The sequence below is a fragment of the Podarcis melisellensis genome (assembly GCF_964234715.1).
Source record: "Podarcis melisellensis genome assembly, chromosome: 2".
NCBI lineage: Eukaryota > Metazoa > Chordata > Lepidosauria > Squamata > Lacertidae > Podarcis > Podarcis melisellensis.
Window position 1 is genome coordinate 78,552,408 of NC_138529.1, and position 19,479 is coordinate 78,571,886.

At 40.9% G+C, this 19,479-nt stretch overlaps 1 protein-coding gene across 1 annotated transcript in view; it reads right to left on the minus strand.

The window, feature by feature from the left end:
- FAM120A (family with sequence similarity 120 member A) overlaps positions 1–19,479 on the minus strand; it is a 50,801-nt gene that overhangs the window by 19,839 nt on the left and 11,483 nt on the right. Inside the window, exons 4-5 of the mRNA XM_081898378.1 lie at positions 2,154–2,282; positions 1,048–1,144 (exon numbers count right to left, since the gene is read on the minus strand). Of these exons, the coding sequence (XP_081754504.1) occupies positions 1,048–1,144; positions 2,154–2,282 (226 nt within the window). The remainder of the gene's footprint in view (positions 1–1,047; positions 1,145–2,153; positions 2,283–19,479) is intronic.

The following is a 19,479-nucleotide window of genomic DNA, read 5'->3' on the forward strand; positions in this document are numbered from 1 at the left end:
AGCATCTTGGATAGAAGTGGGCTGTTTCCCAAATCAGGGGCCAAACTGAATAATGTAGTTGGTGCACACCACTAACATTTTCAGAAATAGTTAAGACTAGTCTCAGGATTTGTGTATAATAATCTGATGTAAAACTTATCCAGGATAAAGTTAGTTGTAAGTTCTTTAGATCTTGTTTTGGAAGCAAAATTCACTTTGCTGAAAGGAATTTCTGCACAAAGAGACACACTGGCACATATGCACACTCTCTCTTACACACAAGAACATTTCAAAATAGGATGCTATCCTGGAGGAGAAAAGCAAGCAATAACCTCACCCAAGAATCCCCCTTTTAACCGGCTGCATTTCCAAATCTGCATCAAATATTGCCAAGTACACGGCAAAGAAGCGGTCAGAGCAGAGCCTTCTAAACTGTGTATCGTGACATTTTAGTCTGCAGTGTGTAGGTGTGTCACACAAACACTCCCTGAACTCCTCCCAGGGTTAGTTTGCTAGTAAAACTGGATTACTGCATCGCAAAATGATCCATGTCTAAAAAGTGTGCCACCAACATGAAAAGTTTGGAAAGCTCTGGGTCAGAGGCATGAAACCACAGAGAAAGGTCCACAGCAGACAATGACCATGTCTGGGTGCAACACTGGCTTGAGCACTCACACTCTGCTCCCCCAGTGGGGAAGCAAACCACAGACTAGCTGGCTTAATGTTATGTCCAAGCCAGAGCTTGTGACTAACCACAGCAGAGAAGCCAACATCTGCTTGTGCACAAGCTAATCTGCCAATAAGTAACATCAATTTCAACTGACCAGAACTTCTCTGACAGCCGCGAGTAGAACACTTAGAGCAGACACAAGAGTGCCGGCTAGGTACCACAGCTGGGTCAGATTACCTACTGATCCAGGATATCAAAATGAAATCTGACTGATTCAATAGGATAAATGTTGTACGATTTCTCTATTGTCTCCCATCTCCTCCCTGGGGTAGTCATCTCCTACTGTTTAACCAAATTCTCAGTATCATACTCAACTCAAAGCAAGTTTCAACACTTACCTAGGTAGTGTGGTGGATGAAATGGCATAGGCTTATTGGTTGCTGAATAATATGCAACTGCTCTCTTAAATCGTTTAACCTTGTCATCCGTTCTAGACTAAAAGACATATTAAAAGCTTTATTAAAATTACACACACACGAACTAGTATTCTCATTTCTCAAACCTTTATGGGCATATAGACAAGATTGCAGTAAGATTCAGTACAATAAAATCTCTCAGCAAAATCTACATCTAACTATTAAATTAAGGTTGTATAACATTCACAAATCTTCACTGTATGTTGCAGAAACCTGACTACTATCTCCATCTTATCTCTATCCTGAGTAAACGTAAGGCTAACTTACATTCATCTGAATGCCACTCCCCACTAACAAAAAATCAGTGCACAATTGATGCATGTGCAGTGCAAAAGAACATGCACAACTGATTTTATATGACTCTGTCCTCAGGGGCATAGTCTCTCTGCGAGTGGTATTTTATGGAATCTCCCTACAGTATTGCCAAAGGTGGCACATTCAGTCTTGCTAGCATGTATGCCCTGTGTTGATTCAGGTTGGTCCAATGGGAGATAAGTAGCTGCTGGCTCCTCACATCACACCATCCCTAGACTTGCACAGAAGCTGTTCCTGATTTTACTACTAAGTTCTTGAAATTCGTTGTCTAACAATCTGCGTTTAATTATCTCAAATGCAGGATTTTCTGATAAGCAGTACAGGGAGTCTAGAGAGATTCCTATCTGTTGTTTTCCCCCCTCCATCCCTCTTAACCATCCCGATGATTAGTATTCAGCTAGCCATGGTCACAACACCACTGTTAGGTTCAGGCCTATAATGCAAACACAACCCAAACTGAAATGTTAGTAGCCATGCTTGTGTTACTAAAAGTCTTTGGTGTTAACAATGGCATAAAGCTGTACCTGGTATTATGGAAATTTACAGAACCCAAAAAAGCAAACCCAAGTTACACATCCTTGGACATGACAATGATAAGAGAGAATAGTGATAGGCAGGCATGTGCACATGAGTACCCACACAGTAGAAGTTGATTATTTGTGCAATTGCATTTTAAAATGAGTCTACACCTATGATCTTTGTTCCTTCCTTACCTGTGAATGTTGAAAGACATCTTTAGCTATGGCATCCAAATCAGAAGTGTCCTGAATATTGCGGACATAGTCAGCTACAGCTTTGATCACTACATCACAGGGTGGTAAAACTAACTGGTGTGCTCGTACCTAGAAACACAAACACACGTTAAAATGCCACAGCAGCTCCCTAACACAGCTCAGTTTTGTAGCTAGTAAGCAGATCAGCTAAAATTCCACTGTAAAATATGTTAACGAGTAATTCTACCAACACAAATAGAATTTAAAAGCTTGTATATCTCAGATAGTGACCAATTTCTGAGGAGACTTTTAAAAGAAAGATCTCAAAAATATTCTGAATATGAAGTTATTACATGTCTGTTCAGCAAATGAGATTTCTACATCTAAATATGCAGCAATTTCTTTAGTAATTAAGTGGCAGGCACTGAAGCATTTCCATAAGGGATGTGTGAGCATAATCAAGTGGAAGCCAGGTTTTCAAGCTAATGGCAACAAGTAGGAAGAAGAAATGTATAATTAAATGGAAACATGGGAAGAGTAATTTGGGAGGAGTTTGCAAAGTGGATAAAGGTAAAGGATTTTAAATTGATTTTACAATTCTAATTATGTGGTGTCTTTCCTGAAATAACCTGGTTTAAAATGAAATCTAAATACAAAGCATGTTAAAATCTACTTGTCTCTTTAAAATGAATTGTGGCCTGATAGCAAACACATCTTAAATAAGCTATTTTTCTAATAAAGTAAGAATTACAGGGACAAATGTCTAACTTCTGAAGTTGAGAAAATGGCACAATGAACTATCTAATTATTATTTGTTACTATGGCCTAACAAGAGTTTAGCAGGCCATCACAGGTGCTGGAAGCTAGGAGATGCTAGTCCACATTTTACCCAGCATTCCAACAGCCCACATGGGTGACCTTGTGCAAATGTTTTGCTACATGAACTTTGCAATGTATTCCTTTTCAAATTATGGCACTCTAACCAACAGAATGGTTTCCATGATCTCATGGAAACACGTTGGGTTTTTTTTGCATACGTACTACCGACCAGCCTTGCTTCTGGAAAGTTCCAGACACTTCCAACTCAGTCCTACGCCTATTTACTAGGAAGTATTGTTGTACAAAGAAACTTTGTTACAAATAACTGTGCATACAATTTCAGCTGCAGACAAGTGTTCTTCCTTTGCTTCCTTGAACACATACAAAGAGGACTAAGCTGCTTTTCTCGAAGCAGTTCCAATTCTGCAATTGATGCAGACTACGTGGTAAAAGATTTTGGATTATATTGAATTGCAAACGAACGCATTAATTATTGTAGCAATCAGATAGCATGCATGCTTGCCCAGGAAATATATTAATTTCACAACAAGAAATCCGATTTAAATCAATGCACCCTTGGACAAGTGTGTATTAAGGTAAATGTCAAACTATGAACCTCTGACATTTACTAGGAGTTCTTAACATTTTAGGGAGCCAGTGGAATATTTCAGACAATTCTGACATTAGTGGAAGTATTTTAAAGCCAACCAAGTGTCTTTGACCAAAGACATTCTTGTTTCAATAATTCATTGATAATGTCCAGAGTAAGTTTTGTGGGAAATTGTTCAAATATTTGCCAGTAATGGGAGAGAAAGGAGGATGAAATTTGGTCACTGTCAGAAAAAAAGCACTCAGTTTGCCTTAAGATTCTTTGATTGGTGGCATGCATCTGTCTCAGAGAGAGAGTGGAGAAGTGCGTTTTTGGACTCCTTGAAAATTTCACAGTTTACTATTTCCTACGGACCTCCAAAGACTTTAAGGATTACCAATAAACATCGGCATTCACTGAACTTCTTATGCTTACTGCAACATATACATTAGCTCAAAATTGGTAAAGTCTCTGGCTTTTATTTCCACAACTTCCACAAAAATATACTTTAAAAGATTGATTTCAGCATCCATTTAAAAAGCTTCCTTCATTTCCATACAGGCATCCTATGTGAACAGCCCTGAGATATTTTGATGGAAGGTGGTATAAAAATCGATTAAATAATGAAAGTAATAGTAATAGTAATAATATAAGCAAGCTTCACTTTAATCAGTTGAGCTTACTCCTAAGTACATATGCATAGGATTGCAGCCTAAAAAATAACTAGCCATATTCATGTTATTCCCAACACAACAACACTTTTATTACAAGGAAGATTTTAAAGAATTTACCATGCTCTAGATGCCATAAAACAAATTTCTTTGAACTATGCAACAATTTTGTTTAATTAAAAGTATTCAATTCATTATCAGCATTTGTACTTTATTATAGTGCTTCACTACAGTGTTTTATTGAAAGATTTTGGGTGCTGTTGTTTTAATAAAAGGGTGGGATCTACACTTATTACTAAAACAAACCTACAAATAGTTCAAGGTGAGGTTCCATGGTCTAATATCATCAATGCTTTTTCCTGGAAATCTATTGATTTCAGAGAACTTAATCTAAACTTAATCTAATCTTGTGGTGGCAACTTAAGTCTCTTAGTACTCGACAAAGCTAAAATGTTAAGTTTACATTACATTTCCATCATGACAACAGTGGAGGTCTTAGTTGCTTAAAGAGTGTCCTAAAAGTAATGGGCACTAATCACGTAACGAGCTCCATCAGTGCAAGCCCTGCACTTGGACTTCTGCTTGCACAATGAGGGTTTTCCCTCCTCTCTTCCCCCACTGAAACTGGCTTGGGTTGGTCTGGAGAATGCCTAGAACAGCACACAGGGGAGGAGAGGGGAGACTGTTCCATCTGAGAAGCAGCAATGCCTGTGCTGATGGGACATTCACCGCAGCACGGTGTTGGATTCCATCCAATATCCTAAGACATAGAGGAGTCTGGAAAAGTCACTTTTAGCCAGCATGACTGCCAAAAGAAGTTTAGTTTAATTCATTTAAACTGTAGGTCATCTTATTGCAAGGACAGAGAAACAAGCAGTAACACAATAATTGTTAACTTATCATACAGTACGCCTTTAAAACTCCAGCAACTGCTTAGTTCTGATCACTATAAGCTAGACCAATTGAAAACATATTTCAATGCTTCTGAAAGCTTTAGCAAATCCCCAGCAGAAGAAAACTCCGTAGGTGGTTGAGCAGTCACCAGGAATACCTTTCTCTGCATCACTGCCACATGGATTCTGCACATGTATGGTATAGAGTGAGGTAAGAGTTCTGAGTTAATCATAGAAAGATTGTTACATGACGTAAGAAATGACTCATACTCTTCATTATAAATCCAATACATTTCAAAAGCTCTGCACATCTCATCTGGGCTTGCGCATATGAATTGGCACAGGAAACGAAGAGCTAGTACAGGAGAGAGAATTAGAGTCAAGTGATGTGTGCCAATTAGAATGCAGGAGGCTGCACCTCTATGTGAATGGAAGCAATTTCAAGAGAAGCCCTATATGGCCAAGGGGAGGGACCATAGATGAGTGGCAGAGGACATGTTTTTCATGTCAAAGGCCCTGGTTTAATGTCCAGCAGCTCCAGCTAAAGGGTCTTAGGAAGCAGGGCCATACCCAAGACCTTGGAAAACAGTTGCCAGGGCAGGAACTCTGGGGCCAGATGGATCACCATTCTGACCCGGTATAATGCAGCTTCATGTCTGGCATTCAGTCTTGGACAGATTGTTACAGATACAACCACACGGCAGCAGCCACTCAAGAGTGATTTTATTAGGAATCTTTAACAGTGATGCTCAAATAGCAGCCCAGCAAGTGTTTTTGAAATGAAGCAGCATAAAAGGCAACGTCTCACTTTCGGTCAAGCTAACAGAAGCCTGGAACCAGACAAAAACATATTTAGTAGGGCTGCATGGCAAAAAAAAGAAAAAAGGTTTAAGATATGCTGCTCCAACTGCCTTTCTGCTTTTCGGTACAAAGGGAGGGTTTGGGTGATTGTATCTCTGCTTAATAAGCCAAGATAGGAATATGCCTCTTGCTCATGCATGCAACCAGCAAACGAAACAGGAAGTTTTAACTACAGTATTGACTAGAGTTTTCCATTTAATCACAGTTTTCCCCATCTGGATCAACGGCTTTGGAATAAGCCAGGATATTAAACCAACTTCAAAACAGTGCTTGAATATCCCAGCCTGCTTTGAAATTGATAACTATAGTTTCCCAGTTCAGGTTCAACAGGAAACTTGTGCACAGGAACACAGGAAGCCGACATATACTGAATCGGGTCAACAGTCCACCTAGCTTAGTATTGCTTCTACTGCCAGGCAGTGCCAGGCAGAGTTTCAGAGAGGAAGTCTCTCCCAGCCCTACCTGGAGATGCCAGGAATTGAAGCTGGGACTTTTTGAATGCTCTACCACTGAGCTACAGCCCTTCCCCAATGGATCTGTGGACTACAGCAGGCAAAAACCTCATTTACATCTTTGGTTATTAAACCTCTGAATGTGATCTACTGCAGTGTTTCCCAAACGTTTTTGGGCAACGGCACACCTGTTTACTGAAAAAAAATCTCGCGGCACACCACCATTAAAGCCCCGCCCCGTGACGTCAGCGCGCAGCGTCACGCCGGGAGGGACGCACAAAAGTGAAAGTTTTTTCCCTCCCCCTTGCTGGGGAACCTCCAAGCTTTGGGGGTGGGAGGAGGCAGCAGAGCGAGGGACTGAGGGACGGCGGCAACTGAGGCGGCGGCGGCTGAGGCAGAGCTGGGAAGGGGGTTTCCAGGGGACACGGCAGCTCCTCGAAAGGCTTCTCTCAGCTGCGCTCAATCCGCCTCGGAGAGGATTTCCCCTCCGGTCCCATGCGTTCGTTTGGGGCATCGCTCCGGCTGCTCCCTCTCCCGCCGCGCAGGAGCGATGCCTCTCTCTGGCTCTCCCTCCGCGCAGGCTGAGGGAGGGAGGGAGGGGCGCGTGTGACCCGTCTCTGCTGGGAGACCAAACCCAGCGAGGCAGAGTCGCGCGGAGGCGCCCAGGCACGCTGCCGGCTGCGAGGAGGAGCGCCAGGCAGCAGCAGGAGGCGCGGCCTCTCCTCGCCGCCGCCGCCCCGCCTCTCGCCGCCCGACTCGCCCGCCTCCCTCCAGGCATCTCGCGGCACACGAGGCAACGTCTCACGGCACACTCGTGTGCCGCGGAACACCGGTTGGGAAACACTGATCTACTGAGGCATGTCAGAACTTGCGAAAATATTCTTGACTGAAACTCCTGGGCCTACTACTCTGTTCCTCGGAAATCAATTCCCCCTGTTCCCATAGGGCCTGCCATTATGCGTAAAAAAGTTAAACCTGGCTGAAATTAAGGCGGGACACTTCTAAACCAGTTCAGAATCCTGATTAAATCCAGCTTTGTCCAGTATCTTCTTCACTGTTTAGATGCCTGCAACGGAATTATCCAGGCTCGACACCAACATGGCCTGTATCATGTAAGAAAACCTGCAGCAGAAGCTTCACGTGGCAGATTTACTTTGGTGCCAGAATTACATGCAAACCATCAAAACCTGGTTTCATGGCTGATCTACCTTGAAGTTGGCAATCACACCTCAGTACCGTTATCTGTGGCTTAACACTAGAATAGTAATTCACTGAAGCAAAAGATCACGAATGGCACCATGATGCACTGGCAATTTCAGAGGCATATAGAACTACAAGAAAGGTTATTTGGGGTATTAAAAACCACAGCCAAGAGAGATGGGGCAGTAAATGGGGCTGATTGCAACAGAAGACCTAAACCACATGGGCTCTAGTCCAAGTGGAAAGTTATTAGTGTGAAGCTGTATCCCAGCAGAAGCTCTTAATTTTCAAGAACTTTGGTTCCTGAACAAAAGAAGCTTGGTTTTTTAAAAGCCCAAATTATGTAGTATTTGCTTCACACAAAACCACTTACAACAGTGATGTCCATGCACTTTGTAGCCTCACTGGCAACCATTCTACCACATCACATGTAAAATCAAAGGTAGGGAGCCTTCGATCTGTGAGCCAAATTCACACCACAATATCATTTTCCCCAAACCACACCCGCCTGCTCCACATCCAACGCTATGTGTACATCAGGTGTGGAGCAGGGACGATGCTGCTGGATCAGCTGTTCGACTGAGTTCCCCATAGGAAACTCAGCCAATATCTACAGAAAACAGGGGTGCCAGCCTTATGTTCAGACTGCCCTAGTCCCTTGAGCTGTGGTTCCAACGTGCCCAACAACTAGCTGGCTGTAAGGCACTTCAAAAGCAGTGCACAACGCACTTGGACAGATGGGTGGGGTAACTCACCTCTCAATCATCTGACATAACGATAACAGAGATTTACAAGTGTGTTGATTCACAGGGGTGGGGAAGAATAAGGATCACTCCTGCTGGGCCAAAAAGATCCCACACTCCTGTGTTAGGTGGTTAACTTTTATAACCTTGTAATCGTTCCATTAACTTTTACAACCTTTTAATATTTTTATTAGGACCTTAATTTATGCAAATATATCCCAATGGCTGCTCCACCCCAACCCTGCTCTAGCTGCCATAGTATCCATTTGAATCTCAAACATCTTGTCTTCCAGATGACGTATGAGTGGTTATTTTTCTTAGCAGGGTAGTGTTCTTGGAAACTGCCTCAAATTAAAAGCTATCATAGTCTTTTAAAACCACCAGAGGGCACTCCTGAAGCCAAAGAAAAACATATTATCCATATTCAGCCCCTGCTCTGATTTCAGTTAAATTTCAGTTAACTGATATGTACAGACAAACATGTAATTCTAAGGCACCATATATACGTAACCAGAAAGATTATTGGAAAGAAAACACATACAAGAGACCAGGAGAGTCAGAACAGAAGAGGAAGTGATATAAAAGTCTCATTTGTAGATTAAGAGGTTGGTCACACAAATCCAAGTTACTAATTAGCCTATAATTTATGCCCTCTCACTACCCAACAACCTTTCCCTCCTTGCATACCAATACACCGCATCAGGAAAATGTTGGGTTCAAACAGGGTTAAGGAACAGAGATGTCTGGATAGTCTGCCTCTTCTATAAGGGCTTCACTTTTGAGCTGTGGGTAGGCTCTGGCTTTACCACCACCACTTTTCAGTTTCTGAAGTCCTTGTAGTACATGACTCCATTCATTAAAGCAGACAGTACCCTCTTCACGTTTGATTTGTGCAACGGAGACATCACATGGTGACCAGGAAGTGGGGGTGCACTGGCCCACACATAGATCTGAACGTCTGCATTGTGCAGCCTTATGCATGAGCAGCTACTGTGTGTAGTCTTCCACATGACCTGCACTTCTGATAACGCTGAAGCCCTGATCTCTTTGGAGCCTACATATGAGCAACTGCTTCTTCAGCCAAACCATGGAAGGCCCTAAAGGGCCACCAATGGTCAACTCTGCACAAGTTGCACATTCTTTCTTCACAAGATGAGCCTTGCAGTTTTTACAGAGCAAAAAGTCAGATTTTTTAATGTCACCTCATGATAAATTATTTGGTGGAGGGGGCGGGGGGGAGCAGCAAATCAGTACGTCTGAATAGTGCTCATTTCAGTTTAACTTGAAGCCTCACACAAACAGCAGCATAAATTTTGTTTGCAAAAAGGTCGACAAACCTAAACAGTTTGGGAACGCTGAACTTGACAGCACTTATGTGTAGGAAATCAGTAAGTTAGATTAGCTAAACAAAAACTGGTTTTAAAGCATCTATAATTCCAGTCTCTCCAGCATGAAATTTGGTGGGGGTAGGGAACACATGTGAAATTTGAGAACAAAATATTACCTGAAAAGCAAGGGCAACAGTAGACCCCATTCAGAAAGCTGGGTGGCAAGGCAACCGCTATTCACTCTCAAGAAAGGAATTCTCTGTGGAAAATGGCCTACTGTAAGATTGCATTTTAAACAGCATAGCGCAGCTATAAAAACTGTTCAACTGCTACAACATGAGGCCAATACCCTAAGGAAAATGCTATTTGCCATTAATAATTACAGTTCCCAACATTTTCATCTTTGATGGTTATCTGAAAATTGCCTCATACAGAAGACAGAGCTTCAAAACCACTCACATAGAGTTCTTTCTATGCAGAACTGGGCAAAGCCTGCAATTTACAAAAAGGCTACAGTACATTATATCCAAACTTATGCAGTTACTGGCATTTCCCATGCTGAAAGGTTGCTATAAAACAGGATAAGGATTGACACATTTTAAAAATTTGGCAACTTTCTCCTTCGGTATTGATTTATTTAATAAAATGTATATACTGCTTGAATGTAAAAAAAACCAAAAACCCACTTCAAAGCTAGTTATATATATTAGAAGAGATGATGTAGCTTTGTGTTCAAACAGACTGAGCTGAGAAGCCAAGAAATCAGTGGGAGTCCTCAGGGAAGTAACTATTTCCTCAACTATCTTCAGTTTAGCTCAACAGTGAGCAACCTGTGGTGCTCAAGTTGTTGTTAGAGCACCTTTTCCCTCAGTTCTATGGGTGAGAGCCATTGATGCCACCGGTTTCTAGAAACTCCTGGTGGACTAAGGAAGCCCAAACTGAGAACAGTAGTTCTCCACACCCCATTCTCATTGATGCCACCATGCTGGAAGCATGAATACTTTTGTTTTTTAAAAAACCAAATCATTGGCTGCATCTGGTATGTAAGATCTCCAACTGTGCACAAGATTATAAACATGCTTTTATTATACAAACAGTGAGAACCACTATTGTTGAAAAGCAATATACAAATATTACTTTAAAATAAATAAAATCTGCCAAAGGGTTCCCTGCCTTTGTCTTGCTTCATTCTCCCTCATTAGGCCTGGTCTTGCCATCTCAGCAGAATACTTATCTCTTCCCATCCTTGCTCACCTCACAGGCCATATTACCCATTGAGCAAAAGCCAGATCGTCACAGTAGCGATTGGGCTGCCCTTGTGTAAACCTTGAAGCCAGTTCCCCGTCACCCTCCCAGAGCAAACGTTTAAGAGTAAAAACTAGCATCCAGAAAATGTAAACTAAAGCCCCAAGTATTTGAACATGTAGCCAGTTGAAAAAAACAAAACGGCAGTGTGCCTAAAGCAAGGGACAATCCGCATTCGGTCCAGAACCACGGATGTGAATCCACTGAGAAGATAATTTTAGAAATTGGAGAGGGCTCGTATTGAGCTTGTGAACAAAACTGCTGGATGGAACGAGGAAAACCCTGGAGTCAACTTCCTTTTGTCGTGGGATTCCACTCACTGGACCTCACCTCAGTATTGAAAATGGCCTCCATCCAGCAAGAATCTTAAGCAGAATAGAAGTGGGGGCGCAACACAGTAGTAGATATTTATTTTAATTTAAAGGAACTGTGCTTTCTGAATATACTATGCTGGCAAGTATATTCAAGAGCGTTGGATTCCTGGGAGTGGTAGGGCCTGTGTGTGAGGAGCATGGCTGTCAACTTTTCCCTTTTCTTGCGAGGAATCCTATTCGGAATAAGGGAATTTCCCTTTAAAAAAGGGAACAGTTGACAGCTATGGCAATGCAACCTGCCCTTTAAATCCTGTTTCTTAATTCTGTGATAGGCCAGTTGTTCTGTAGGAGAAAGATGCTCTGCATATGCAGAGAGGCATATTTAAATATTCTTAAGGTAAAGGTAAAGGTACCCCTGCCCGTACGGGCCAGTCTTGACAGACTCTGGGGTTGTGCGCCCATCTCACTTAAGAGGCCAGGGGCCAGCGCTGTCCGGAGACACTTCCGGGTCACATGGCCAGTGTGACATCGCTGCTCTGGCGAGCCAGAGCTGCACACGGAAACGCCGTTTACCTTCCCGCTAGTAAGCGGTCCCTATTTATCTACTTGCACCCGGAGGTGCTTTCGAACTGCTAGGTTGGCAGGCGCTGGGACCGAGCAGCGGGAGCGCACCCCGCCGCGGGGATTTGAACCACCGACCTTTCGATCGGCAAGCCCTAGGCGCTGAGGCTTTAACCCACAGCGCCACCTGTGTCCCTGCTGGCTACTAAAAATACAAAATGGCTACAAAGCCCAGGTACTATCTGTGTACTTCCGAATCCCACCACCTGGAGCCCTATCCACAGAACCATTTTACCTCATTTGGGAAGGATTCACCTGATTGAAACTTGTATGATTTTTGCCTTCAAAAATAGAGGTTATTCTTTGTCTAGTAAAGAATTACTGGCGCAAGGGCATTTTTCAAAGTGTAATAACAGATTTAAGTATTTTTAAAATCCGCAGGTAGCCATAATTTTAAACAGAATTAGTGTAAAAATATTGACAAAGTGGGATGAGGAAACTAAAACGTGAAAAAATTATTATGAAACTTTTTCAAATATAGCGACTATGCTTTGACATCAAGTTTTTATTAACTAGCAGGTCATTTTCTCTTCTACGCTTTGCCCTCAGAGCAAGAGCTAATGAAGGAAATCAACAGAATTGTTAAAACTTCTTCTCAGATTAGAAGGAATGGAATACCCTGAGCTTTGCTACGAGAAAATAAACTAAATTTAATAAAATGCCACTTAAAAATGCTCACTGCTTTAGAGGCCCCTTCATATTTTAATTTTCAAAAGATGGTTCTACTTTTCCTCATAGCTGCAATTATCTGATGTACCATGTTATCACTTAGTTTTTAGCTCCCCACCCAAAGCAACTAGCCTGCTTTTTACTTATACAAAGGAGCTCCTCTTATTAGCAAAAAGCAGACTGTTTTGTGTTTTTTTAAAGGAAAATTGCAAGCTACAAGGGCTGGTGAAGGAGAAACAAAGCACACCAGCTCTCCTTAGGAAGCCCACTCACACACCTGGAGGGAATTCTTAGCTGCCAACGGTGACCAGGTGAGTAGCTAATACAAGACTGAATTGTCATAAGTAGCATTAAATGAATTATATGTTGAAATTCTGGATTTACTGCATATCAAATATTAAAGGATGCATAATCAATTCTGAACACATTTCTAATGGAAATGGAAATCAGAATTCATTACTATAGCTCCTATAACAAAAAATTACAGATGCTTTAACATGAGCAGTTAACAGCATGGCAGCCAGGCACAAGAGACACTTAAATGGGTACGGAAGTATTGTGTTTTTCATTTTTCTTTTAAAATCTAACTGGGTAGCACTATAATTATGGAGGAGGAAGTGACATCACACCTGGAAAACGGAAGTTTGAAAGGAGAATTCTGCAATCCTGGAGAAGATTTTTTTTATAACCCAGTAACTGGAACCGAGAAGTCCACAAAAGAAAGTAGCAGCAGCAGCAGATTAAGTGGCTGAAAAAGACAGGCAGTGAATAGAGTTTTATTCTATAACTACTAGAAGAAAAACCTCAAACACTTCTGCTAGCACAATGAGGATACCATGAAGTACATAAAAAGACAAAACAGTCAAGATATCATGTTAAGCTGAAGCATCTAAAAAGTTAATGGAGTGTGTTTAGAAATGGAAACGGCTACAGATTTTCTTCAAAGGAGAAAAATGAATTTGCACTAATGTATAAGATCAAGTAGACAGATGTTTGCAGCAGACTGTTAAGTTTCAATAAGAGTACATAACCAAAATTAATAATCAGACGGCAATGGAGGGGGAGAAAATGTAAATTGCACGTTATGAGATCATGACAAGCAAAGTTCATTGTGAACCCCAAAAGCCCAGAGCCTGACAGCTTGGAGCAATTTCTCAAGAAATGACTGCACTTTTCATAAAGCCTAAGGATATTTAATCCCATTTTCCATGCCAAAAATCTGCACTCTATACTTCAAAAGCCTTTTTTTATCATTTCCACTAGAAATGAGTTTTAAAAAGAAACCTAGATAAATTCTTCACATAGGTTAGTAAAACTGAAACGCTGTTTCGTTTTAAAAAAGAGAGAGCTGAATGAGCAACACAACCCTATTCTTAAAAATTAGACATTATCTCCTCATAGTTACAACTAAAAAGGCCCTGAGACTAAAAATACTCATGAGCAAAAAGGCCTCAAAGATGCTATTGTTTTCAGAATCTCCACTTCTACACTGATGAGTGAGCAAATGTTATTTAACTAAGAGCAGGAAGAGATGGTCACATTCACTATACAATTCCCTACAAATAATTTTTTTGGGGGGTGGGAAGTACAGAGTCTTTCTTGCTCACTCCAGGCTCATCTATTCTACATTAACTCTTCCCTATCACTTTGCATTTTCCTTATCTGACATTTTTCCTGCATCAATTACAGCAGAATCAGACTATTAGAGCACTCATCTAGGTTGACCCCTTTACTTGGTTCTATTTCAGGCTTCAGGAAACAGGCTACACGTTTTGTATGTTGCTTCATATAAAGTACTCCCTGTACATACAGAACTATGTCAAGGAGGGCTCTAGGCAAGCGTTCTCTCTTGTCATACTAGCTTGTTATGCACACTGAGATTTCTCAATGTGTGATCAGGGGACAGGACATAGAAAACATGCAACCCTCCACCTGCAGTATGAAATTGTACAGTCCAGCAACAGGTACTTTGTGTCAGTGCTCTCGATAATTTACATTTGCTTCTGGATTACAAATCCACAGGACAGAAATTGTCAACTGAGTGTTATACACAACATCTCTTAGAGCCATTTCCAGCTATGACAAGATAAAACACTGCTGGGATAATGTGCACGCTGCACATACAGCAACCATATATAAACCTTTATAAACAAAGCTACATATCCTACTCTCAAGCTTACACCTAAAGTAAGACAGGGTCACCAATCTTTTGGGACCAGTGAGCACATCTGAAATTTTAAGAAAGTGCCACAGGTTGCCAGCGACAAGATGGGGTGTGTTACCTAACACAAAATGGCTGCTCTCAGGGTGTGGTTCAACACAAAATGGATGCTACGTATAAAAAAGGAGAGTCAGGGCCACAAAATGCTGTGCGCCTGCTCCCACCCCATAAAAAAGCACCTACATGAGCCACCACAACACTTGCTCAGTTTTTGCACCTCTCCTCTGTTCAGTACAGGGGAGTGGGTGTCCAATCCTGGCATCCAATGAAATGTGGGTATGAACGTGTTCACTGTGGGAGAGGCTGATTCAGTACAAACAAGAACTGAACAAGAATAGCAAACTTACACACTGTAGTTTTTTAAGGGGATATTTACGTTTCATAGGCACCACAGGGTGTACTGGTAGGCACACTTGCACCCAGGGGCACCCACTGCAGGAAGACATAATGGAAGGGCAATGTATGGGAACTGTAGAAAGTGAGAGTTCAGTTAAAGAATGATAGGATGAACAATACCTCTTCATCCCTTCTTTCTTTAACTGCACTTAAATACTAAAAATGGAAGAATGGCAGAGTTCCAATGGAGCAACAAGAAAGATAAAAAACAGAGCACAGTGGGGAAATCAATACTGTAGCACTGAATTTACAGGGGACAGTTTTATCAGGGGAGTCAAGACAGCAAGAGAGGAACATGCACAACAAACAAGTGGAAGAATGCATACATTTGAAAGTTAAATTGAATGCAAGATGAGAGAGAGCCAATGTACGTAACAGAAGACAGGAAGTAAAATCATCATGACAGGGATAGATTAGTTGAGCTGAAGAAAGAGAATACATAATTGAGCAACCTTCACATGAAAACCTACTGGACAAAAACTAAGTTACCATCAAGCAACTGTAGGAGATGCTGGAATCTGTCCAATAGTAAGCACCTTGTCTTCTGTGAATCAGATGCAACAGTAGCCTCTCTCAATGTGTGGAGATGAGAGCAGAAAAAGGTGTCCAACCTCCTTGGGTTCATAATCATGGAAAATGTCTCACTAGTTCCATCCACCCACAAGTGATTTTGATTTTAAAATACATCTAGACTTTAGAGTAGGGGTATGGAAAAGAGGTCCACGAATAGACAGGAGACCAAGTGCCCGGATTGTTGTGAAGTAGGCCAAACTAGGTAGCCAGTGCTTAATTCAAAAAAGCACTTCTTTTGTTCTTAAGAAACTGTGTTTACTTGGGAACACTTAGCATTGATTAGCTATGCCTAAACTATTAAGAAATCCACTATTGCTTTGTAAATTTAAGAGCGTAGTGGACCACAGGGATTCCCAGGAGGCAGAAAGCTAAGAATTCAGCCCATTCTTGCCTCACAAAACTGACAATGAATAAAAATTAGGTTATCTTATAAGCTGAGGCCTTATTTGTGGATTTTTATTTTTTTAAAATCTAAGGTCTTAAAAATGACTCAACAACTAACCAGAGAGGTCATGAATGAATTTCATTTCCTCTGTCCTACTTACTGGCTAACATGAACAAAATAATAACAGAAACTATTATTAGTTTTCTCTTTTCTCCTGCAAAGACATGTAAAGAAATGTTCTTAATCTTATTGGTTTGTTCCTATTCTTACATTAATGTAAGTACCACATATTTTAACATTGTGTATGTTTAGAGCTGTATGTTTTGGGTGTTTTAAATTGCTTTTAGAGGATCTATGTTCATATAATAAAATTTGCTTTGTATTGAATATAACTTCCTAATGTGACAGTTGAGTATACATGTTACATGGGCACCAATACCCAATAACAATGCTACAAAACAAGACAATATTTTTAATGTTTTAAAAGTGTCATCTATGACAATAAAGCTAATGGTTTTTAATGACTTTTTAAAAAAGCAGATGGATGGGGATGCAATTTGCTAACAGCACAGAACAGACAGCCATTATTTGTTTTTGTTCATATAAGGATAAAGAAGTTATGCAAGGGAAACAATGAGCACTAGAACAGGAGAAACTGGAATGGAACTGGAGAGTAGGAACTCATGCATTCTGAGACTTCATGACTGCATTCACATAAACTATAATGATTAGTTTATCAAGAACACACAGATGGCCCATTTTGCTTCTCCCCTAGCAGGAACCACAAATCACATTTCCTGGCTTAGTGTTCCGTCCAAATCATGAGTGTGGTTTGTTTCACTCTAAGCTAACACTGCTGAGAAGCTAAAGTTTGCTCTTGCAGATGTAACTCTTAGCCAGGGATCTTCTGATTGGAAAGGAGACCATAGGTACATTCTTCACATTAACAGTAATCCACCAGCTATAGTTTACTGTTATTTGCAACTGTTTGAAACAAAGGCAAATTGAGAATCTTTTTTTATCCCAAGAAGACTACAAGTGTAGTGGTGTGATAAAGATTAAAAAAAAAAATTGATGAACTGTGATTGATGTAACTCTACCAGAATGAATGGGACAGTCCAATAGCATTCTGAAAGGTAACAGTAGAACCCTGTTTTGAATAGTGCCTCTGATTTTGGTCTATCTATTCAAGAAGACTTAATTCAAACCACTACATATGGCAAAAAGCTCTAGTAATGGTCATGAACACTTGAGTACAAGAAGCTGAAGTAGTTATGCCTGTTTAGCCTGTTCAAAAGGAGGAAGAGAGCAAATGAGCACATAAGCCTTAATGTCAAACCAACAGAAGATATTTCTAGAAATAACTACACAGGTTAAATAGTACTGCAGATAGAAATCAATGGTTGTAAAACTACCCATTAATAAATTTATATTAGAAATCAAGTCAAGGCTACCCAGCTACCATGTTTATAAAATTCTGCCTGTCTTTCTAAAATAATAACAAAGAACTTTAAAAGAACAGTAAAATCCATGTGTGATTAGTTTTAATCAGGTGCCTCATTTGTGAAACAATGGGGCACAGGTGGAGGGTGAATGAGAATGTGTTTGTATGAGCCTGAGGCGGTTGGTACTCCAAATATTGAATATATTTATTTGTATTATTCTTCCTAATATTGGGCATCTGGAAAACACGGTATGCCACGGTACCTTGGGTGGTATAAATAATTCAACAATGCTATTTTAGGAGCTTACAGTGCACTTGTACATTATGGGTTGGAACTAAACTTGTAATTGGCCAAGTTTCACTTCTGTTGGAAGAGGAGAGGAAAGAGATGTTTTGCTGATCCCTCCTTCATATTGCAGCTTCCTAAAAATCTGCACAGGTTGGTTGGGGAGCATTATGAGAAGCATCACATCCATGAACACAGGTCCCAATATGTAAAATTGTGATATGAACAGCTGCCTATGGGATGAAGTAGCTATGACCTGGGGAGCATGTTTTTTACTCACATCTAAAACAAATGGTGGGGACAATAAGCTCTGATACGGTCTGCAAAGCTACTGGGGAAAGCTGCTACTGAGGTTTGGACTTCTTTTTGCCCATCTTTGCTCCAAGTATCTTACCTCCCCTCTCTGAAACATCTGGATTGTTTCCCCCTCGTGTCCAGGCAGAAAGAAAGAGGAGTAAATGCAAGAGGCTGGTGGACACTGGGACACAGCTATTTGTCCATTAAAATATGTAACAGGACAGCTACTTAAGAAAAATTTGCCCCACCACAAGCATAATCTGTGAGGCACAGATTATAGTGTGGCACTTACAATTAACATTTGTGCTGAATCACCCTTGTGCATTTGGGATTGTTACTCACCTTTTCTTCACAAACATGGACTAAACGGCTTTATTTTTTAAATAAGTAACTCACATTTAATACAAAGTGAAAGCAAGACCAGCAACTAGCATGCAGATTTGTAGCCTAATCTACATGTGATGAGTTTGATGTCATGGCTTATGATACTGCAGGTTGAAGCAGGCCAAGGTGCTTTTGTTCCTTACAAGACTTTCTTTTTTAAATGACCATGAAAAGTTGAATATATATGATTACTCAAAATAAAGCGGGGGGGGGGGGGGAGAAATAAATAAATTAAAACTTCCAGAACTCCCAGTGCTGAATCAGCCTTGAATCTTAGGCTGCAATCCTAAACAAACTTACTTGGAAGCAAGTTGCAGTGTCACCAAGATAATTTATGTTCAAGACAACCTAGTAGGATCTGGGTTCTTATTGTGTATGCCTTCTTCTCCACCCCTGTTGCTCATTCAACAAACATAAAAGTATTATACAACTGCAACAAATAGTTAGATGGAATTATAGGTATGCCCTTAATTCTATCTAAATTCCTGCAGCACTTTTTTGCAATGATGATAACTTCAGCAGAGGTATCTAGGCGAGAAAGTGACAGAATTCAAGAAAACCAGGAGGAGTTTGATCTTGTTTAAACCATCAACTGTGTTTACCATTTCTTAAACTCTGGTATGCATGTCCCATCAAGTCTAAGGAACCAACAGCACTTCTGAGAGCTGGAAGCTTAAGATCACCACTGTTTCAGATACTGAATTTTCATAAGCCGTACACCAGCACCCAAGCCCTCTGTTCAGGTTTTTCATAAAGTTGTCCAACTGGCAATAACATCACAGGTACAACTTTTGTACTAAACCTTGGTTCTCGAACTTAATCCATTCCAGGAGTCCGTTTGACTCCCAAAACCATTCAAAACCCAAAGTGCGGCT